Here is a 24,432-nt window from a genome sequence, read left to right as displayed (position 1 = left end):
AGACAACCCCAGAAAACCAAACCCCAGACCCTTACTAGTGTCCGTCCACAGTGGCCTAAAGAGTTATTTTCCATAGTGGAATTTTTTAATAATTTGGAAAAGTGAAAATAAAAGCGGTTTTAAAAAATCATGGTGGCATCAGAATGAACACACGTGGCTGATGAACTTCAAGGCTCCCCAAATTGAACTCTAACCAGGAACAGTAGTGAAGTTAGAGTCCTGAGCCATTTAGCTTTATGGGGTAATGTTTTCCTATATTTCATAGGTGATCTCTGCCTCTCACCATCGCGGGGCTTGACCATGCTAGACCATGCATGGCAGCGTGCTTCCTGCAAACATTGAGGCTTCACCAGTTCCCAGGTTGTTCCAGCTCCTGAGGCTCTGACCATGCATTTTATCCGAAATTTTCACAGATAAAATAAGTTTCAAGGGTTAAAGACAGAAAAGGAGGGGAGGAAGGAAAGCGTCCAGGCTGAAGGAGGCTCCCCTCCTCTCCCGCAAATGGTCAGCCATGGATACCCAGGACTCTGGAGTTCGCAGAGGGTCCTGTCCCCCGCGCTGAGCACCCACAGGCGCTAATGTTGGAAGCGACTCCCCGCATCCTTTCGGAAAGGAGTCAAAAAACAGTGTTTGGCTGTCCCCTCCCCTGGGGACCCCTTTTCAGAAAGCAGGAGTCTGCTGAGGCAGAGGCTTAATTCGCATTACATTAACCCTTTAAGGTTAACTCTAGGGAAGCGGTTCTCAACCTGTGGGTCGCGACCCCTTTGGGGATCGAAGGACCCTTTCACAGGGGTCGCCTAAGATCATCGGAAAACACATATATAATTACATATTGTTTTTGTGATTAATCACTACGCTTTAATTATGTTCAATTTGTAACAATGAAAATACATCCTGCATATCAGATATTTACATTACGATTCATAACTGTAGCAAAATTACAGTTATGAAGTAGCAACGAAAATAATTTTATGGTTGGGGGTCACCACAACATGAGAAACTGTATTAAAGGGTCGCAGCATTAGGAAGGTTGAGAACCACTGCTCTAGGGACTTCAAGAGGTTTGGGACCTGATGGGGCGAGCGGAATCGGGATTCCCACCCCTTTCTCCCCCGTCACTATTCTTTGATCAGTCATTATGGAAGCGTCCCGCCACTGATCCCCTAGTCCCGGTCCCTGCAGGCTCAGGACGGCTGTGCGAGACATCGGGCTCCATCTGGTCCAAGGGAATTAGTAATCAGGCTGCTTTCCATGCTGCCCCACGCCGCTTCCCCTTCGGATTGTTCTAACGAGGTTAAGTGAGATCAGAGGCTCCGGCCGCGGGGTGCAGCGAGCCCGGTAAGGGCGGGAGGACCGAAGTCTGAGACAATCCCATTCGCGCGCTCACATGCCCCTTCTCCTGCTAGTCCCCACCCGCGCCCAGGCTTCTGCCAGCAGGCTGGCCTCGCGCGCCCAGACCCCGCAGCCCACAGCCCGCCCGCCCGGCGCGCCGCTGTCTCCCCCCAGCGGCTGAGTGCGTGTCGCCGCGGGAGACTGGCGGCGGGAGAGTGGCGGGGCGGGGAGGCTCGGTGCAGGCAAGCCCGCGGCTCCGCCCCGCGCCCCCCCTCTCCCGGCCGGCAGGGCCGCCCCCGCCGCACCGCGCTCGGCTCAGACGGAGCAGCCGCCTCTGCAATGTCAGCAGCCGCAGCGGCGGCGGCAACGCGAGCGGCAGCGGCCGGGGCCCCGCGGTAGCCGCCAGCGCGGCACGGCCCGGCGGGCGCGCAAGACGCGTGCCCGCTGCCACCTCTTTGCCTCCGGGGCGCTGCGAGCGACTCTGCGCGCCCCGGCGCAGAGCTCCGACCTCAGGCCAGCCCGGCTGCGGCCACGCACAAAGGACCACGGACCCGGGCTCCGGGGGTCTGCGCCCAGGGACCAGCCCGGGGATAGCCAGCTACGCCGCGCCTTCTCCTCCCCTCCGCTCCCCGGGCGGCCGGAGCCCGAGCCAGAGCGGGCCCCGTCCTATGACAGCGGCGATCCAGCGGCCGGAGAGCGCGCCTGCTGCCTGCTCCGCTGCGCCACGGCAGCTGGTGCCCGGAGTGGCCCGCGCCGCGCCCCGCTGAGTGGTCGGCCCGCCACCGCGCCCCGCGCCCCGGCCCTCGGGCTCCGGCAGCAGGAGCCGAGTAAAGCCTCAAGCCGGCGCCGAGCCTAAAATGGCCACGCTGCTCCGCAAAATCGGGCTCATCCGCCTGCACAACCGGGACACCGAGGACCCCAAGCACCACCACAACCACCGCGGCGGCGGCGGCCAGCAGAGCGCGTCGCTGCGCGGCAAGGGCGGCGCCAAGAGCAGCGGCCACAAGCAGCAGCACCCCCCCGGGGGCTCGGGCGACGCCAGCCCCGGGCCGGGCAAGGGCAAGGGCAAGCGCGCGCCGGAGCTGGCACCGCGCGACAAACCGCCGCAGCCGGCAGCAGGGGCGGCGGGGGCGCCGGGCGGCGGGGGGCCCCGGGAGCCGGCGACAGGCGCCAGGGCGGGGCCGGGCCCCACGGGGGCGGCGGCGGCGGCGAGCGGCAGCCTGATGCCCGTGGCGCGCCAGCAGCACTGCACGCAGGTGCGCAGCCGGCGACTCATGAAGGAGCTGCAGGACATCGCGCGCCTCAGCGACCGCTTCATCTCCGTGGAGCTAGTGGACGAGAGCCTGTTCGACTGGAACGTGAAGCTGCACCAGGTGGACAAGGACTCGGTGCTGTGGCAGGACATGAAGGAGACCAACACCGAGTTCATCCTGCTCAACCTCACCTTCCCTGACAACTTCCCCTTCTCGCCGCCGTTCATGCGGGTGCTCAGCCCGCGCCTGGAGAACGGCTACGTGCTGGACGGCGGCGCCATCTGCATGGAGCTGCTCACGCCGCGCGGCTGGTCCAGCGCTTACACGGTGGAGGCCGTCATGCGCCAGTTTGCTGCCAGCCTGGTCAAGGGCCAGGTAAGCGGGGAAGGGCTGGGGCGCGCGGCCCGTGATCCTACCCAGGGAGCTGGCCCCTTCTGCCATCTCGCTGCGGGACCGGACTGCTATTGCGAGCGGGCCTCCAACCGGGAGACTCCGGGGACTTCCTGGAGCCTCCACTTCTTTCCCCAAAGCGTTATTATCCTTCCCTACTTTTCCACCCGGTCGCTCCTGATCCCCCACCCTGTCTCCGCCGCCGCTCTCCTCACTTCTTGTCTCTCCAGAATGCACTCTCCTGCTTTCTCGCTTCTTGCCTTCTCCTTTTTCTCCTCTCCTTCTTACTCCCTCCCCTGGTGTCCCTCAGGTCTACCCTCTCTTCTCTGTCCTTTATCCTCTTCCCCACTCCTCCATCTATTCCTCTCTTTCCAGCCCTCCAGCCCCTCCCCCATCACCGCCTCCCTCTCTGCCTTTCCTCCTCGCCAGCCAGTCTCCCCCACTCTCTCTCCTCCCTCTCGCTTCACCACCTCTCCCTCCCCATAATGTCCTTAAAGGTGGAACTTTATGTGCAACGCAGGATCCAGATGTCCAACCTAGTTTACCACCCCACCACACACACACACACACACACACACACACACACACACACACACACGGTTTCCTCCCCACCTTCTCAGGTGGATGCCCTGCAGGTGGGGCGCTCTGCCCAGACACCCTCTGCTGAATCTGCCCCCCTGGCTCTGCTTGCTTTTCCTGAGCAGCAGCTAGTGTAAAGGTGAAAATTTTGCTCTTGAGAAATTTCACGGGAGAGGCAGAGGTGTGGTGTGAGTGTCTCCATAAGTAACAAGGCCAGACTTTGTCAAGGAATTGCCTGGTACCTGTCCCTTCCAGGACCTTCACCTCTGAGGTAGAGGTTCAAGGTCTTGGTTTCTCAGACCTGTTTCTTCCTTTGGTTTCCTCAGTAGTTAAATCTTGCATCAGGGCTAAAGATTTTTCACTAAATATTGAAATAAGGGACACGTTTGATGCCTCAGTCTTCTCACCTATTGCACCAGATGGCAGCTTTACCGAAAAGAAAGCCCAGAGGACTTGAGAGCGGAGAATGAATGACTCTCCTGAAGTATGTTCCCACCTGGCTGCAGACAGGTGCAGGAGGGCTTTATCTTCCCACATTAGGTGCTCTTCATCATATTCAAGTAGGTTGATGTTTTCTGGAATCAATATTAAACGTTACTTAATAAAATCATATTTTTATATGGGCTTCTTCTAGATTTATGAAGAATAACTGTTGTATTTAGAAGACTTGAATGACCTCTATTTGGTCTTTTTACAGCCAGCGTATCAGAAGCAATCAGTCCCTTGTCACCTGCCTCTGTCTCTTTCACTGCAGGATCTTTCACACTAATCAAATAATGCTTGTTCTGCCAATTTCACTAGAGCCAGAGCCCCTGGGATACCAAGCAAATAGCATCCTAATTCCAGTGGAGAAGGGCACTTAATTCTTGACTGAGGTCTGTTGTTACCAAATAACTATCCTGCTAGTGCATCTTTTCTGGGGCTTAGGTTCCACTTAATTCTTGAGTTAGGAATAGGATGGATGTGGCAGGTCTGGAAAGACATCTCGAAGTGAGCGGGGTTTAACTCTTTAACGTCAGAGGTTCATTCTGAATCAATGCTGGCTCTGATGTAAGGTGCCTATGAATTGAGACAAGCCCCAGGGGTGGCTCAGGAGTCTCAGTTTATTTTTCAAATAGAATTTATACAAATTATGTGGGAGAAGATTTCGTAGAAATGCCTTTGTTATTTATTGGTAACCAGAACTCTCTGGAGCAGTCTCTTACCTTTTTTTCATTCTTCACAGTGAAGATGACTTTGGGGGTCAGGGGAAAAGGAATATCATTTTGTTTTATAGAATCACAGAATCACATGTTAGATTTGGAAGAGATCGTAGAGGTCACCTGAACTACAGCCTGCATTTTAAAAGATGCAGGAAGGTAAAGATCTCAAATGAAAACTAAAGAAGTCTTTTTAAAAAGAACAGCTTCTTAGTTAAGTGCTTTTCATGTTTACGTTAATGGTATGAATAATAGTTCTGTTGGTGCCCATGTACTTCTTTTAAAATAGGCACACCCTTTTTGTTGTAATCAAAATTGAAAGTCTTGCATACAGCTTGCAAGTCAGAGACTTCAGTGTAGTTATCAAGAAAATTTTATGTATTGATTTCAAAAATCTTACCTAATTTAAGTCAAGGTCCTTCACCTAGCATATTGTGTTATATTACCTATTCTAGTGCATTCAATATCTGAAATGAAGGTGAGAACTCAGCAAAGTTATTAAAATCCCAATCAGTTTCTTTGCTTTTTCCATGCTGATTTCAATATCCAAAAGGGAGGAATGTGGAATATACATAAACTATTAGAAATGCAATGTAAGAATGGGAGAAATGAAGTCATTAATGTTTCAGGATTCTGTGTGCAAAAGTGTTTCAGGAACCTGAGCATTACTGTGCCTTTCCTACCTTTATGAATTCCCTGCCTACAGGTTGCTCATTGCAGCACCGTAGCTACCAAATTATTTCCATAGTTAAAGGTAATAGGCTTTGGGGAAAATGCCTGATTAGGCATTCCAAGAGAACCAGCACTGCTACCAAACCAGTAATTACTTTAAAAGAACGAATCACTCATTCTAGTACATTCCTCCATCTGTTGGCATTTCTTTTCGGGGTTCGGTTTTTTCTTAAGTGACCAAGTCAGAAAAGGCTCCTTTTTCTCTTTCACAATTGCTCACCTTACCTTTCTGAATGGAGGATACACCAAGTCGATTTTGTATCATACCTTTAGGGAAATCGTAAAATAATATTAAGGGTTTCATTGGTAATATGAAAAGATCAGCTTAACCTTTTTGTGGACAAAATAAAAGTTGGGGTTTATCACAGGATCTGATCAATTCAGTCATTTCACGAAGCCTTTACCTGACTCTTTGGCTCATGTTATCAAAATCTCTGGTGTGCTGCTGTATGGGTTGCGGCTGCTTTCAATGAAATCAGCATGAATTTCTTGTGTGCTGTATTCTGTGTGGAGAAAGTGACATACTTGCAGGTGTATTTGTCTGCTGTCCAGCATCAAGCCTCTTTTGACTAATAGAGACATTTTAGGTAACTCTTGCTTTTCTATAATTGGATGAAAAGCCCTGTACTTTTAAAATGAACTGCTCACAGTGTTCAAACTTTAGACCATTATTTATACCCTTTATCATTTATTGAACCCAAAGGAGACAGTCCACAGCTCCTATAGATGATTTTTAACATTCAAAGCTGTATGAAGTTGGTCTTGAAACTAAAGTCAGATGCAACCAAAGGTAGAAACGACAGTGGACAGACTCTGGGAACCTGACATTGAAGGGCCCTGCCTGGAAGTGCCCCGGAGCTCACCGGCTTGTCCTCCAGGTGTGAAGTCTGGGATAATTGGAGGACTGGACCGAGACCCTCTTCTTGCAGTTGTGTGAGCATAAGGTTTCACAAAAGCCACTTGAGGAAGCACTAACTTAGGATTCTTTTTCACATCTGCTCACATCCTGAGTGGCCCCTTTTTAATTAGCTAGATGTGGCCAGGGGCAGGGGACCAGATGGCACTTGAAAGATGGTTCCTCAGTCCTCCTCTATCCCCTCAGAGCCAACCACAGGACTGGACTTGCCATGAAGATAATATTGATCAGAATAATAGCGGCAGCCACTAACATCTGCTGCATGCTCTTGGCCTGGTTCTGGACCAGCTTAGTAAGCAATTAGGCTGTTTCACCTCACTTGGTTCTACTGTTTCGATAGTCAGTGTGCAGGTGAGGAAACTGCTGCTCCACGCAGTCAGGTAACATTAATACAACTTCATGTTCTAATACCAACCATGAGTGGCAAGGCCGTGAAAATCAACCCACACCAGCAAAAGCTTCAGGAATGATAGAGTCAAGCCCACCCACCTAAGCACTGGCGTTCTCCAGGTAGCCTCTGAATTGTGACCTGCATGATGAGCCTTTTTATCCACAGAAAACAGATGTGCAGCCAGCTGTCAGCAGAAGACTGAGAACAACAGGACTGAAGTATCCTCAGATCTCAATGTTTGAATTAAAAATTGGTAAGTGGTGCCAGGACAGTTACGTTTGCCTGACACCACCAGTTTCTGAGACTTTTGAGTAAAGTAAACTGGCAGATGTGGCCACTTGTCAGAATGTGATGAGGAGGTAAAGGGCTCTGCAGATCACCTTGGTCATAACATGTATCACTGATGTAGGCCTTAAAGGGATCTGTACCATGGGTGTCACTGGGAATCATGTGTGCACGCGCGCGCACACACTCACACAGTCATCTTCAAGACTTCTTCCAAAATACAGGGCCTAGAAACAGCATTTTACTTGTGACTGTAATATCTCCAGGTCTTATCAGAAAATATGATGAAGATGAACAGCGCTTTGGGTTCTTAAAATGTATGAGCTTCTAAACTGTTATAATTGACGTATGTGTAAAAACCCTGTATTAGTTTCCTAGGGCTGCTGGAACAAAATTCCACAGACTGGGGGCCTTCACCAACTGAAACTTATTGTATCACATTTCTGGAGGGGAGGGCAAAAGTCTGAGTTCAAGGTGCCGGCAGGGCTGGTTCCTTCCCAGGGTGAGAGAGAATCTCCAGGCCTCTCTTTAGCATGTAAACCATCTTCTCCTTGTATAGCTTCACATCTTCTTCCTTCTATTCCAGTGGTTCTCAACCTTCCTAATGCCGCGACCCTTTAATACAGTTCCTCATGTTGTGGTGACCCCCAACCATAAAATTATTTTCGTTGCTACTTCATAACTGTAATTTTGCTACTGTAAACAATATGTAATTATATATGTGTTTTCCGATGGTCTTAGGCGACCCCTGTGAAAGGGTCGTTCCACCCCCAAAGGGTCGCGAACCACAGGTTGAGAACCGCTGTTCAATTCTCTTCACATCTTCTTCCTTCTATTCATGTATGTGTCATAATCTCTTCTCATAAGGACCCTGATCATATTGGTTAGGGCCTACTCTCATCAATATGTTTAACTTAATTGCCTCCAAATACAGTCACGTTCTAGATAGGACTCCAAACATGAATTTTGCTAGGACCCAATGCAGCCCCTAAGGAGCCCAAACAGGGACTCCTTAACCAGCTTAATCCCTTGTTTCTCTAGAGCAGGAGTGGGAACCTTTTTTCTGCCAAGAGCCATTTGGATATTTATAACATCATTCTCGGGCCATACAAAATTATCAACTTAAAAATTAGCCTGCTGTATTTGGTCAAACATTTAATTAACTCACTGCTAATGCCTTGGCAGGGCCAGACCAACTGGTTTCATGGCCTGGATGTTCTCCACCCCTGCTTTAGAGGCTGTGCTGGTTTGCAGAGTAACAGCAGTCGTGTGGACACAGGGCCACACTGAAGAGGGCCAGGAGGGCCAACCTGGAGTGCAGCTTGGAACAGACAGATGGATTCCCCTTTAGAGGGAGGTTGGAGAACCTAGAGCGCAAACAGTGCTAATCCCAGGTGGGCGACACGTGTGCGTTCACTCAGAGTGGACCTGAGGGGGTTCTGTGAGTCACTGTGTGGTTTGTTCTGTGCCACGTGTAGGTAGTGGAGAGATTTACCCACCATGATGACTCTGCAGCTTGAGGTATCCAGGTGCTTGACTGTTCAGAGGAAAAAATAGCTTGTTCTGCTATCAAGTAGGACAGGCGGGAGGACACAGACAGGACTCTGCATCCTAAAATAGTCCCACGCCAACTTGGCGGCCGGCAGCTCTGCTCTCTGGCGCTGCTCCTCCCCAGGCTGGTGGGACAGTTACTAATAGTAGTGACTTGCTCTGCCCTGAGTTGCCGACTTCTGAGAATCTCAGAAGAGGATGTAACGCGTGTCTGTTTGCTCTTCTGATTTATATTAGGGGTGTGGGAGGTTTGTTTGTTTTCTTTTTAAGGAACAGCACAGTTTGGGGATTGTGTGTGTTTGTTTCGTGGAAAATGCCACTATGGACAGAGTTAAAGTTCCATTTAAAGTCTGAGAGCCACAACCCAGTGTGTCCCTTCTCACCCCCGGGAACAGGTGTGTGTGAATTCAGAAAAGCAGCCTCGGATATCATTTGGGGACGGCTAATTTTACTTATTTGTTAAAGCAGCCACTAACAGTGGTCTCTTTGAGCCATATTTCAAAACTGAATTCTACTTTTTCGCTGTGTTGATAAGGTAATGAGAAGGGAGAAGGAGGATGGATGACAGGTGTAACTCCTTTCCTCTCTGTCAGTGGTTCTTGCCTGGTGGTAAATCAGGTGCCCTGAAGAGTGTTTAAATCATTCCAATGCCAGGGCCCTACCCTCAGAGATTCAGACTCCTGGGTCTAAGATAAGGCCTGGTAGAGGCTTGTTGGAAAAGCTCCTCTGTGATTCTACGGGGAGGCCAGGATGGAAAAAGCCATGCTGGACCAGTAATTCTTCATCATTTCCGGTTCCACCATCTGGGATGTGTCCTCACACAGCAGCTGCTGCAGGGAGCCTCAGGTGGTGGTGGGTATAATCAACCCCCCTAACCTTCCCCTCTCCACCTTAATTAGACTCACTGTCCTCTGTCAACCCTGATGGAGTGCCCTTGAAGCCCTGCCATCATAAAACCAAGTCCTTCCTGCCTGGACAGTATGCATAGAGCAAAACAGGTGCGAACCCTGCAAAAGGACATGTGTTCAAGACAGGTCACTGGCTCTTCATTAGACACAGCTGGGAAGACTGGAGTACAAACCCTCCAGAACTATGGATATTCAGCTAATTCACATGGCAAAGTATGGGGTGCCTGCCATGTATCAGGCACTTGCTAGGCACAAGGGGGTGAATAGAGACACATAAAGTGCCTGACACAGAACTGACTACCCCGTGGGGATAATGCAAACCCATTCATATGCCTTTGACACAGCAGGCAGCTTCACAGTTACAGTTTGCTTGGTATTTGGGTAACTGCCCATTCGTTGAATATATGTGGGTGTGTGTACACAGGGGCTTTGGGAGAGGAGGGAACCTGGGGTCAGCAGCATCTTCAAACTTCTGTATGACTCTCCCAGAGGGAAACCTCTACTGACAGCTGGATGGGACTTAACTCTACCGTTGAGGGTTAGCCTATTTTCTCAACATTGTTTCATGCTAATAAATGGAAAGAGCAGGCATGTCTCAAAATACACAAAGCTCTCATAATAGCAGAAATGTTTCTAATAATGTCTACACTTTCCTACCAGGGAGTCAGCAAACTAAGATAAGGTTTGTTTGTTTTTTCCTCATTGTCACACATTTCATTCATTCATTCATTCAGCACCCATTTGCTGAGGGTCTACCGTGACTTGGGCACTGTATCCACATCAGTGGCATTTCCGGGGTGACCCTTCCCCATTCTGTGTGTTATTCCGTCCTCCTTTTGGCCATCTCCCAGGCTGGGTAATTTGGAGATGCCAGGAGAAAGCAAGCTGAGATGAGCAGGAGGACCAAAGATTGAGAAAGGTAGGGGACAAAGCAGATCTGGGACCAATCATGTGGCAAAGAACTGAAAGAGGAGGACAAGGCATGAGAACCAAAAGAAGTTGTCCCCCCCAACCCCCCAGCAAGCCTAGATGTGGTCAGGGAGAGGATTAACTAGGATGCTTGACAAACTAGGATGTTTGTCAAGCCCAGCTTTTCCTGCCCATCCTTTACTCCTGACTCCGTGGATACTTGTGACCTCCTGCTTGGATTCCTACACTGCCCCTATCCAGTCACTCTGCCCCTTCCCACCCTCCCTGCTGCCACCTTCCTGGTTCCTCTAAAATGCAGACCTGGCATTCTCATACCCGTGATTATGACTCTTACAGCATAGAGCCCAAGCCTCCGACGATGCCCACCCATAGGGGCACTCCTCTACTGCCATGGCCCCCACGGAGGTCCTTCTCCCACCAGCCCCTTCCAGCCATAGAATACCCACACTCGCTGGTTCTCTCCACCCCTGCTTAGCTCACAGATGTGCCCCCACCCGAAAGCGCTTTCTCCCCATACACCAGGGGAGCCCTTGGTCATCTTTCAAAACCCTGCCGAGATGCTCAAATCCCTCTGCAAACAGCCCCTCACCACTCCTGCAATAGAGCAATGGCTCCCTCCGCTGAACCACCTCTGCATTTTCTGGAAGACTTTCATTTCTAGGCTTATCCTGCTAGATTATATTTACATGTTTAAATGGTACTTCCCCTTCCCCTTCCCCTCAAATAATGCCTGACATGCCCTGTGTGCCGAATAAATGTCTGTCTCAAGATTGCTAGTCTGAGCAGACGCCCCATCCCTTAGCTTTGACCCCTCTCACAATGCAACATCAGATTGTGAACGTGTATCAGATGCCATGCAAAATGCTCTATGGGTCACTTGGTTAAATCCTTGCAACAGCCTATGAGATGGGCGTTGTTGTTATTCCCATCTTACAGAGGGGGAAACTGAGGCATGCCCGAAGCACATGGCTAGTAAAGAGCAGAGCTGAGTCGCCACGAGGCAGTCCAGTGCCAGAGCCACCTGGTGCTATGAGCTGTGGGAATGACAAGTCCCACCAAGCGGCACGGGCAGCTGGGTTGTTCCCAGGGGTCCCGATGCACCTTAGGGGAGATTTGGCAATGATAGTTCTTGGTTTTGCCACAACACCCACAAAGAAAGAGGTAATGTATCCATCAACTCTAACACACAGTAATGAATTATCAGCAAAGTTGGACAACTAGGATGGTCCAAACTCACCATAAATTATTATACCTATTATATGAAATGGAAGAATGTTTTAATTCTTTCAAACTGTAGGAGAAAGATAATTATTACTGCTTTATTTCTTCGATACATAAAAGGGAAAGGCATTTTAAAGATTCTGAAAATAACTCGAGAAAAATGCTTTTTGAACATAATGGCTACATTGGTAAAATCACTCAAATTAAAGAAATTACTTCTTTAAATATAATTTCTGTAAAATGAATACTAATTCTCTGTCACAACATTTGGTAAGCATTCTCAATATTGTTTAAGGGTTCTTTGATGATAGAGATAAGAAAAAACTATGTTACAATGGATTAGATTACATTTAAAGTTGAAATGTATTCAACTCACTTGGGAATTGGAGAACAAAAATCCCAGGCAAATATTGTTAAGAGGGTGCTTGCCATTTTTTTATCTTGAAATTCAGACATTTCCAAATATCAGAATTGATTATACATTCTATATAATAAAAGCCTAATATGCTAACTGTCCAGTCATTCGTTCAACCAATCAAAGCATAATATGCTAATGATATGCTAAGGCTGCTCAACCACTCGCTATGACGTGTATTAACCACCGGGAGGCAGACGTCTGACTGGTAGGTTAACTTGCTGCTGGGGTCCAGCCGATCAGGACTGAGCAAGATGGGCCAGACATGCCCTGGAGCCCTCCTGTGGTCCCTCCCTGGCTGACCAACCTCCCGTGTCCATCCCCAGCCCCGATCATGCATCGGTGGGGTCCCTTGGCCTGGCCTGCACCCTGTCACAATCCAGGACCCCTCGGGTGATGTTGAAGAGCCGGTTTTGACCTGATCCCTCAGGCCAGGCTGAGGGACCCCATTGGTGCATGAATTCATGCACCAGGCCTCTAGTTGGTTATAATAGCAGTTATTACTATTACATTAAGTTGGACATAATTATTAGAACAATTATTTTTGCCTTACCAATACATATGAATTAGGGAGATTTTTGTGTGTCAAGCTGGGCACCCACTTTGCTTCCCAGGAGACACCAGTCAGGAATGGGATGTCATTGTACAAAATAAATATGAGTTGCTTCAAGGATTTATCAGTGCCGGGGTCTTTCTCGGTTAATGACACATCCTACTTCACTCTGTTTCCAACCAGGGAAAAGTAGAAATATCATGGAAGAAATTTCAACTGAATTTGTTACAAGCTTAAATTAAACATAGCTAGCTTAATGTTGTAAGCTTTTAAATGTAACTTTAATACTAATGTAATCATAATTTCTTCTTTTTAAAAAAATATTTTTTATTGATTTCAGAGAGAAGGGAGGAGAGAAAGATAGAAACATCAGTGATGAGAGAGAATTATTGATTTGCTGCCTCCTGCACGCCCCATACTAGGGATCGAGCCTACAACCCTGTGCCCTGACCGGGAATCGAACCATGACCTCCTGGTTCATAGGTTCTACCCTCAACCACTGAGCCATGCCAGCCGGGCTAATCATAATTTCTTTAATCTCACTTTGTGACAAGGAACTGTTTCTCATGGAAGCTTCTTCTGCAGCCCATGTGTGTGGGAGAACTCGCCTCTGGGGTCAGAGCCGCCCTCCAGCCTGGCCTTGGAAGGCAGAGCCTCCATAGCTGCGTGTAGGGCCCTCTGGGGAAGCACCTGTGTCCAGTCTGAAAATGGCCTAAATCTAATGCAGATGAGCTGCTCAGGGTGATCGCTGCCATCCCAACCCTCACAGACCTGCTGGTTTTGCCTTTGATCAGTTTTATAATGTAGATTATGAAAAATCTTAGCTCATAAAAGACAGTTTCTCTAACTGTAGGGTCAACCAGTAAAATTACATAAAGCTTAAAGGAAATAATTCTAATTCATAAATAAAGCTAATCTAATAAAAAGTGACTTTGAACACTGCTGGATTGGATTAGGATGATTTATTTTTAGTAATTTTACTTAAAAGAGGATCCTAGCATCTGCCTTTTTATAGATAAGAGAGAAGGAGGCCTCTGGTCGGTTATTCTCGAAGATCAGTCAGAGAGGAACAGGAGAGCCCAGAACCCCTCCTGCCACGTCTGGCCCCCACAAGGCCACGGGGAGGACTGCGCAGCCTCCCAGCATCTGGACACCTGTGGGCTTCTCCTCAGAATAATGTTTTTAAATGCACAAGATAAAATCCACAGGATTGCCAAGGAAATGTAGTTATAGTAGTTCACCCTTATTCTCGGTTGTAGTCAACCTCAGTCTGAAAATATTACATGGAAAATTCCAGGAACACACAATTCGTAAGTTTTAAATTGCACGCCATTCTGAGTGGCATGATGAAATCTTACTCCCTCCCGCTCCGTCACACCCGGAACGTGAACCATCTCTTCGTCTTCAGTCTCCACACTATGGATGCTCCTGCCTGTTAGTCACTTAGTAGCCGTCTTGATTATCAGTTAGATAGGCTGTTCCAGTACCGCAGTGCTTGCCTCCCTTCTCTTAATAGCTAATTAGGGCCCTGGACATTGGCCCCACATCTAGGGTAAGGCGAGCGACTAGATGTCTCCAGTATTTTTTCTAAGTCTTAGGACTCAAATGGGTAGAACAGCATTCTCATAACCAGAGGAAATGGCATACCACTCACTGATCCTCCGGGATTTTTATGCTGTTTTTGTTGTATTCACAGTGATTTTCCCATAGTTTAGCAATATTGAAATCTGAAATCCAGCATCTGAGATCATTGGGGCATGAAGCATCCTGTCCCCATTGTTTCTCCGCCTGCTGTGCAGATCATTCTAAGGAGGGATGTTATCATCTTTGTGGAAGAGAGTCTATAACAATATCTAAATCCATGTATGGGCCTGGGTGGTGTTGCCATAACTACTGCTTTAGGTTTGTAATGTTTTCAGCATCATAGTCACCAAATAGAAACAGATCTATCCAGCATTGCTCAGGTTGTTTTTCATAGTTATTTGTGTCTCTTTCCTGCAAGCTAATTACTTAGCTGTCATCGAACCTTATGGTTGAGATCATTTCAGTTGCCCAATCCAAAGAGAAATATTGAAGGCCCTCAAGCCACACCTTGGCCCCAACCACACACCATTTGGAGTTTCCAAGGCTGCCGGTTCTCCCTTTTGATAAGTGAGTGGGCTGAGTTGGAAAGGATGAACCCAGCAGGCTCTGTTAGTCAGCACCTGACTGTATTGCCTTTGAGGGGCCAGTAGACTACACAAGGGCAGGTGACTATCATTTAACCCTTTCAGATCTGTTAAAAAGGTGATCGATGGTCCCACGACGACTGTGGCCAGAAAACCTTCCGGGAGTTCAGAACGTGGTCTTGGTCAGCACCCAACCAGGAAAGACACCCGAGGCCCAGGACTGAAAACCCGAATGTGGGAGGAAGTGTATGAAGGACACGGCCAGCAAGCAGACCTAAGAGGCTTGGGTCTGGGTTGGAGAAAGGAGAGAGGATTCTACCAGCAGGTGCCAGCAAGGGGCCTGGGACTGAACAGGCTGGCGAGAACAAGTCAGACCCCCATTCCAGAGCAAAGCTTGCATTCACAAAGCACTTCCACATGCATGACTTTCTGGAGGCCCAAGACAGGGAGGCGTGCGGGCATGCAGAACAAGGAGGCTTGCACACGGGGGACGAGGCAAGTGTCTGCTTCTCGAGTTCCTGCCAGTAATATTATTGAACCAGACCACGACGTCTCCAGAAGGATTGAGGGACTGAGATCATCTCCCAGGGGCATCTTCTTCCCTCTATATTGTCTCATGTTGTAGCATCAGCAAGCAGTTGTCAAATACCCAAGTCTGAGGGACCATTAAGTAGAGAGCGGATGGTCCACCACGAAGGGCTGGGCAGAGTGAGCATGTTACAGGATTCAGGAAGTAAGAGATGGCCCTTGCTCAGCTTGCATTCAGGTCAGAATACTCCTTATCCAAATTCCTGTGGATGGTCTCCATAGATTTGATGGAAACTTCCACACTGTACCACTAAATTAAGTTGCCCCCAAAACATTGAGGGAAATGTTAAGAAGGCTACCAAACTGAAGAGGGTCTGACCACCTGACGTGCAGCAGAGCCAAACACTGGACACCGAGTTTTGCAGTGGAGAAATTAAAGCAGTTAATTGGCAAGGCACCAAGCCAGGAGAACAGGAAGCTATTCCTTAAAACCTGAACTCCTGATGGTTTTTAATCAAAGGTTTTCAAAGGCAAAGATTGAGGGTTAGGGATTAGGGTCTCAGGTGATGCTGACTGGTTAGTTCTTGTGTAAGCTTCAGTGGTTTTCCTTAGTACGATTAATTCAGTTCCTGACATCATCTTGTCTGGAGCCTTCATCACTGTGGTCGGTGATCTAACTGGGCTGAGGAACCAGGATTCTGCAAAACATCTCATGATTGTGTATCAGTGATGTTATCTTTAAAGCCGAAGGCAGAGACTAAACATCTTGTGACCACTGTTATTGTTTAAACTGTTGTTGCTTTGTGCTTAAGTGGCTTCATTTTTCTATTATCTCAAGCAAAGTGTACTTTTAAATACTTTTGGAACTTGGGTTATAGGTAGGCCTTCAGGACATGACCAATATACTTTCTTAGTCTTTGACTATAAGCTATTTGACAACCAAAGCAATTAAAACATTTAATTGAAGACTATACCTATATTTCTAGAGTCTGTGGTCTAATGCCTACACATGTTTACTGTTGACTGTCAGTTTCAAGATCTTGGCCACAAGGAAATGCTTCTGACATTTTTTGCTTCTAAACCTACAGTGAAAGAATGCTATTTTGTCATTTGTTTGGTCTTAAGGAGAATAATGCAGTGATATTAACTAGGCTTATAAGTCAAGCATAATTTGAGTGAGTGATAAAAGAATTTTTCATAGGTAATCTTACCTTTTGAAACTATGAATCTCTAAATCACCTATTATTTTCTACTTAACATTTTCTATCTTATGTTATTTTTCTTTACATAATTACCATGACTATTGGTACCTTGTCCACAATCTTCAATTTTTTCATCTCCTGCCAGTCTCGTTCATTTCACTACTTTCAAGTAGTCTTCTAAGTCAGTAAGTCACACTATTTACCAGTAGGTAGCATTTTTAAAATACTTCAGAATATTCTACAAGGTTTCACTCTGAGATTGGGTGAGTAAATCCTTTAAAACTTTTATTCTTGGAAACCTTGAACATACACCATATGTTAAATTTATAATACAGCGATTCTAGAGGAGGTCTGGGGAGAGAACATGGGTTTGATAGTGACTGGAAGGGAGAAGAAAGAGCCCCTTGAAAAGATGGAGAGAAGCATAGCATTTCCTCAGTGCAGGACCTTGGATGGGACACCCTTCATTTTTTCACTCTGCCATCGACTGCAAAAGTTGTGTGTGGCTGATACCTCCTCCCACACTCCATGGACCTGGGACTGCAATCAGGCCACAAGGAACCAGGAGCTGAATATTGATCTGAAATCCCTCAAAACCCAATCAGGCTTAACATTTGTGTTGTGATTTTAAAGTGGAATTTTTGTTCCAGAATATTCTAAACTTTTTTTTTTTCATTTTTGTACAATCACATAATTAAGCAGAGTTGGGAAGAGTAGACATACTGCACACATTTGCCAGTAAACCCAGATATTTATGTGTTTTATTGAGCCATGATAACATTTGGCATTCCCTTGCCATTCAGAGTAAATTCTCTTCCCAAAATATTGTGGTTTTAAGTTCTGTAATAGGAACAAAGAAGCTACAAAAGATCTAAAATCCTGCAGGAGACAAAAATCCCAAAGTCAGGGTGGTGAGTCATCTCATCAATGGAAAAGAACAGAGAACCAGCTCCCAGTTAGCTCCTGTGGAACTTTTCAGCACCCACATTCCGTTGGTTGGCTTGCTTGTAAGGTACTGAAGGTCTCTATCAGACGTAGCTGATTTTAGTGTTGCATGTGTGTGGGTTCTTGGCCACTTCTGGCTGCCCTTCTGAGTTAGAGCTGGACTGGAACAGTTATGAGGTCAGAGAGCAAATAGCGAGGCTCAGAGCTGGTGCAGGCAGGTCTGGAAAGGTCCCCTTTATCCTGATGTCACCTGTGGGCTCATTGCCCTAAGTACACACACACCTCCTCAGGCATCCCCCAGTCAGATTTTAAATGCCTTGACAATGTTTGGGAAATAGAGATTCCTTTTGACTTGGGTGCAGCTGTTGTTTTCTGCTCTGGGCATTTTAAGCAGGTGCAGTCAGTGGGATTCAGAGTTCTGTAGGGCCACTGGTCCTGTGCTAATGACGTCTCACCTTGGATGGGTTAATAATATCAACCTCATGTGTGACTTATGGGGGAGGTCGCCAGAATCAGGCACTTTTTAAAAGTAACTGCTTTTCTAGTTTTCTTAGATACAGTGAATTGGCAGACAATAATTTGATTGTGTCTGCATAGAGGGAATACATTAATTTTGTAACAGGAAACCAGGAAATAGGCAAAATATAACTCTCCAAGTTGCTATCTCACAACCTGCTTCCAGTGTCCTGGAAGTGGACAGTGGAGCCCATGGGAGATGCTGCACTGTCCCTATAACAAGCACTTTGTGGGGTACTCTGGGATGCCTGTCATGCCCCTCAGGACCCAGGACACAGCAGCTCAGTGTCAGGGTGAGGATGGAGGCCACACCTGGAGGACCACCCCAGCTCACTTCCTGCTTGAGAATCACTGCAGGAACCTAACACCAGTTCCAAGACTATAGCATGAATCTACACTCATGCTTGCACTTTAACCCGTATTTAACTTCAGTGAATGTGGAATCTTGAATCTTTTTTCCATTTTCAAATCTTTCTTTTTTCCCCTGTGCAGAGCATTTACCTAATACACTTTGTCTTTTCTATGTATGTGTTTATCACCTTCCTGCTCACTACCAGCTGCTTCCCTCTGTTATTCAGGCCCTGAAGTAGCCTTCCTTCCACTCCCCATTCTCCCCTCTGCTCCCCATCTTCCCCTCTGCCCTCCATCCCCCCTCTGCCCCCTGTCCTCCCTTCTGCCCTCTATCCTCCTCTCTGCTATGCGACGACACCTCTACTCCCCATCCTCTTCTCTTTTCCCCCTTCTTCACCTCTGCTCCTCATCCTCCCCTCTTCTCCCTGTCATCCCTTCTAACCCTGATTATTTTGCTCTTCATCATCCTCTCTGCTCCCCCATTCTCTCCTCTTCTTCCTGTCCTCCCCTCTGCTCTTCAATCCTCACCTATGCCCCATTCTTCTTTCTACTCCCTGTTACCCCCTCTGCTCCTCTTATCAACTCCCTCCTCATCTGCCTCTGAACCCTGGAAAGTAGGGAGGCAGAAGATAGTGAGTGCTTTGACTATGACTAGGGAGATCAGCTCTCAGGGTCTTAGCAGCAGGTCTGCCCATTCCCTCTCTTCCCCATTTATTCTTCTGTAAACTGAAACAAGAGTCCATCTGCCTGGTGTCCTGGTGAGACTTTTAGTGAGCTGCTGTGGGAAGATTTTAGCTGCCACTTTAGTACCCCAAGTACAAGTCCCCAATTGGAATCCCACCCACCAGCCCCATCTCCAGGTCACATCCTCCTTGTAGCCTCTACTACTCCCTCTGCCCAAGCTCCCTGTGCAATCCCAGAGCACTCTGCTTTCAGCTTGCTCTGGCATGTGCTTCCTCTTGGAGGCTGTGCCGTGTCTGTCAACCCAGCTGGGCTGGATGTTCCTCACAGGGCGAATAACTCTCTGTAACTGAAACCAAGGTTCAACTGCCTGCCACCAAGAAAGCCAACTCATGAGACAGGTGCTGGTTAAAAGGAAAAAGGTTTATTCAAGTGCAAGGAACCTGAGAAGATGGGGGACTCTTGTCACAAAGCCCATCTATCATCTCAGTGCAGGCAGGGGTTTTTATAGGGAGGGAAAGTTAAAGCAGAACAGAGAGATCAGAGGGAGGAGCTATGGATATGCAGACAGTGTCCTTGCTGGTCCCAATATGGTCTTTAATGTCAGCATACTGGAATTGGTCAGTGTTAGCCAAATTCCTGCAGTTGGGTGATCCTCATCCCCTGATGTCATGGTCAAGGCCATTTCTTGTACAAGCTGGAACTGGAACTTCTGATGCCTGCAATATGCTAATAAGGAAATCATTAGTATGTGAGTGCCTTTTATCATTTTGTTAGTACATTTTATTCTAATTCCATTTCATGGTTAGTCAAATCAGAGTAGTATAGAGTTTTTATTCCCTGTCACATACCCACAGGAGGAGCAATTTGTGGGGACTCTGGGTAGGCAGGCATTGGGGGCTTGCAGGGACTAGCCTAGACCTTGCATCAAGCAAGCACTCCACAGCTATTATAGAGTGAAATTGAGTTGATGACTTTCAGGTACCGCAAGGTCATGAATCATCAAAGAAAAATTATGGGTGTTGAATGCACTGTAATTATAGTGTCAAGAAAGTGGACATTTTTAGCAATAAAATGACACTGGGTCAAAAAGGCAGGCATTGTCTAGTTGTCACTGAGTGCCAAAATAATTTCACCTCCAGCACCATGTGCATCCCATGTGATTTGAATTTATCTAAACACTGAATTTATTGATCATATTTTAGTAAATATGAGAATTCGTGTCATGAATTATTGTTTTTAATCATATGCCCTGGAAATGTCATTGTACTATTTGCCATAAAATAAATGAGGTAGACACTGGGTGGAAGCTTGTGTTCAGAGTCCAAGAGATAGTGAGTTCAGCTCCCTGCTCCCTGTCCCCAGCTCACCAATCAACATGTTAGGGTCTGGCACTTATTTTGTCATTTCAGCATGAAGAGTATTATTTAAAGACTTTGTCTATAAACATCTTCTTTTTGGTCTCTTTGTGGTCTTATCCTAATTGGAGGTTTCTGTGCTACTGTGTTCTCTCAGTCTCCCTCTCTCCCTCCCCACATTTCATTTCTTCTCTTCTCTTCTCTTCTCTTCTCTTCTCTTCTCTTCTCTTCTCTTCTCTTCTCTTCTCTTCTCTTTTCTTCTTCTTCTTCTTCTTCTTCTTCTTCTTCTTCTTCTTCTTCTTCTTCTTCTTCTCCTTCTCCTTCTCCTTCTCCTTCTCCTTCTCCTTCTCCTTCTCCTTCTCCTTCTCCTTCTCCTTCTCCTTCTCCTTCTCTCTCTCTCTCTCTCTCTCTCTCTCTCTCTCTCTCTCTCTCTCTCCCTCTTTCTCACCTCTCCTTCCTTCCATCCACTCATCTGTGGCTTTTCTTATTGGAACCTGAATTTGCCTGTACTACTATTGGAAGGCTGCTGGGATCACAAGGTTATACAGACTGGGTACTTTAAGCAACAGAAATTCATTTTCCTACAGGTCTGGAGGCTGGAATTCCAAGATTTAAGGTGTTAGCAGGATTGGTTCCTTCTGAGGCATTTCTCCTTGGCTTGTAGACAGTCATCTGTCCTCATAGGGTCTTCCCTATGCTTGTCTGTGTCCTGATCTCTTCTTATAAGGACACCAGCCAATTCAGGTTAGGACCCACCCCAATGACTTCATTTTTCCTTAATGATATTGATAAAGACACTTATCTTCAAATACAGTCACATTCGGAGGTTCCAGAGATGAGGATATCATTATGTAAAAACTGGGAAATACTATTCAGCCAAAAACAGTACCCTTTTTTTTCCAAACACATCTTAATATTTACTTTTCCTCTTGTGACTTTGATCTTAGAATTCACATCTTTCCATCATTGTCCTGAGGCCTGGTCCCTTGACTCTTGCTGCCTCCAGGTCTCTTAGAAACTGAACTTTTCTTCATCTCCTCAGCCCCCTTTCCCTCCTGCAGCCTTCCTCCTCGTGAATTTTAGGTTTTCCAGAATTGTTGTTTCTTAGCTTTGTTTTTCTTAGCTTTCCCAGAATTTATTTTCTACTTTTTCCCAGTAATAATAATTGCCTTTCTTTTCTCATTCTCTCCTTTTTCTTTCCACTAAAGGATTTCTCTGGTTTTGTTTGCTCTGGGCTTTTCCCGTTGCTCTCAGCAAAACTTTTGAGTAGGGCTCCCTCCATCTTCTGTTTTGCCTCTTTATTCCTGTGTACCTGATGACATTTTCTTCCACTTTTCTTTCTCATGGGCTCTATACTCTGCACCCTACTCCAATGCCACACCCCTGAATTTGGCCAAGATTGCCGAGAATACTCTTTTCTCCTTTCTTTCCAGCCATTACTGTCTCAAATATCCCTGTCCATGCAGGACTAGTCACTTGTCCAGTTGCTTCTCTCTGGTTCAGTATTTCCTCTCCTCTGCTTTGCCCAGGGCTCTGTGTCTGCCTTTTCCTCTCAGAGTCATCTCAGCCCTTGGAGCAGGTGGCTGAGAAAAGGGACATTGTGCATTTGCCTGGGGACCTGCAGAGACAGAAGACTTTGAGCAAAACCAGGGTGCAGAAGAAGTGGCCTGGGGTAGGCAGGGTAGACATTCCAGGTGAACCAAAAGGGAGAAGGGCTGCTTGGCTGATGATTATTTAAAACAACAGCTTGAGGTTTGCTGATTCTGGAAGCCCTCACTTGTGGACTGACTGAGGTCAAAATTATTGTGACTATGTTTTAATCCAATTGGTTTTTATGATGATACACCCACGTTGATGCATTTTTTTATCCAAAGTTATTTTTGTCAATTTAATGCTCTTCCCAAACTCAGATGTAGGATGCTTTCTGAAAGCCCTTAATTCCATTTGTATGCTAATTTTACTCATTAATTTATATTACATCAGAAAACAATTCTTATTTGGTAATTTTATTGATCGAACTGTTTGAAACAAGCACTTAACAAGAGTGTGGTGATATATCAGATATATCAGATTCATCACAAGGTTTATTAAAAACAATTTTGTTCACCCATTTGCATTTTGCATGCGTTCTTGTATTACTCAAAAGTAGAGGAACTCAGTCAAATATCCCCAAATATCTCCACCAGTCTCCCACCTAGACCTGAGAATGTGATAGTTCCTGGAGGAACCTAACATAATGTATGAGCACAGCCATCCCCCTCACACCAGCTCCGTGGACTTCTCTTCAGAATTTAAGCTCCCTTTAATCTATTTTCTCTGTGCATTCTGCAGTCCATCTTAAACCCTCCCTCCTGTCTCCTGTCTTCTTGGAACCTTGAACTCTGTAGAGCAAGGACTTGGTGTTGCCACCAGCACTAACAGAGGGCAGCAGTGCTGTTTGAGTCCTCTCTGCAACTCCTCCAACACAATTATGTTATTTCTGTGTGTCTAGACAAAAGCTGAGCAGATGACACTCAGCATCTTTTTTGTTGTTGCTTTTTCTGGTATTGCAGAACAGTTATGAGCAGGGGTTCTGGAACTAACTTTGTGAGTCCGATTCCAGCTCCACCACCCACCTGCTGCGTGAACTTGGGCACTTTAACTCTGTGCCTCAGGTTCCTCATCAGGAGCGAGGTTATGGCAGTCCCTCCCTGGTTAGGATAGAGCACACTTATATACGTAAAGTTTTTCGAACATTGACTGGGACACACTTGACCTGTATTGTATTGTAAAGTATGTATCTTTTGAAGACTCCCAGTGATGTTCATAAAAATCACTGACTGAATTCGTTTCTCTACTTAGTATACTTCTTACTCAATCAAAAAGAAAAAGTACTGTAGGAGCACCCTTATACAAATAATAAAATAATAGAGTTGAAATCAGAGCATCCCCAAAGTAATGACCTAAAAGTAATAATAGCCATCCCAGTTGCCTATAGAAAATCACTTTTTAATTTTTATTAGGTCAGTCAAAATCAGTCCCTTGGTTTTCTAAGATTTTCAGTCAGAGACTAGAAACTTGAATTTAGAACCAACTTTTTTCCTTGATTACTATCATAAGATGATTTCATGGTAACAGAACACCACCTTTTCCAGACACATCCCCACCTCCTTGCTTTCTCAACACCGAGTAAGCTATTCCATACCCTGCATCATCTTGTAAACAGGAAAAGCATGTACTGGTTTCCACCTGCACCAGAACCATCACCTGTGTGACACCAGCGAACAGCAAATTTGGGAGCAGGGGATGATGCTATGTAGTCCTGCAATGGTTGGAATCCTTCACTTTTATCCAGTTATTCATGGCACATGGCCAGATGGACTCCCCGTACTCAAAGCTCTTTATTTAACAAGAAGCCAGTGTAGGTACAGGGCAGAGGGGATTGGAAGGCAGGGAGTGGGGGTGGTGGAGGAGTGGGAGCAAGAGGGGAGTCAGAGGAGATGGGTGTGATACGAGAGCAGTAACTCCAGCCATGGACCCAGAATGCTGACATGCTGTGATACACGCCCATGGTGCAGAAATGAGCTGACTTTCCCGAGCATGTTATGGGTGCTGATTTTCACCACAAGACCCTCCAGAACATTGTTTTATGATACACTTAGTTTTTAATGTAAAGTGCACTAGGATTGGTTGAGTTAGGACAAGCCATCACACCCCTGAAATGGCCCAAAATGTGGGGTGGCGCCTGCTCAGGTGTGGGTGAGTGTCTGGAAATCTTCAGGGGAGAGGGTTGCTGTCATGATCAAGCTCATTGTCTTCCCAGCAGGTGCAGTCTAATAGCCCCAGGTGAGGGAGGTGAAGTTGCCTCCTATTTCTGTGCAGAGCAGTGCCTCCCCCAGCATCCAGCACCCTGGCACCTCATTAGCGCCTCATTAGCAGCTGGTGCACAAAACAACCAAAAGTGTGTTCTCGAGCAAACGTAGCAGGCACTGTCAGTTTATTACAAGGTGTTTGTTATTCAACGTTTTCAGCACATAGAGGGCCAGTTT

At 46.8% G+C, this 24,432-nt stretch overlaps 1 protein-coding gene across 1 annotated transcript in view; it reads left to right on the top strand.

Moving 5' to 3' along the window:
- Window positions 1-1,689: 1,689 nt before the first annotated feature.
- Window positions 1,690-24,432, top strand: part of UBE2QL1 (ubiquitin conjugating enzyme E2 QL1) — a 33,789-nt gene continuing 11,046 nt past the window's right edge. Inside the window, exon 1 of the mRNA XM_070411962.1 lies at window positions 1,690-2,960. Coding sequence (XP_070268063.1) covers window positions 2,190-2,960 — 771 coding nt within the window. The 5' untranslated portion in view covers window positions 1,690-2,189. The remainder of the gene's footprint in view (window positions 2,961-24,432) is intronic.

The sequence above is a fragment of the Myotis yumanensis genome, unplaced genomic scaffold (assembly GCF_028538775.1).
Source record: "Myotis yumanensis isolate MYYU_CA2020_CCGP unplaced genomic scaffold, mMyoYum1.0.hap1 SCAF_4, whole genome shotgun sequence".
Lineage (NCBI taxonomy): Eukaryota > Metazoa > Chordata > Mammalia > Chiroptera > Vespertilionidae > Myotis > Myotis yumanensis.
Note: the sequence above shows the minus strand (reverse complement) of the source record. Positions and strands in the feature narration are given on the sequence as shown.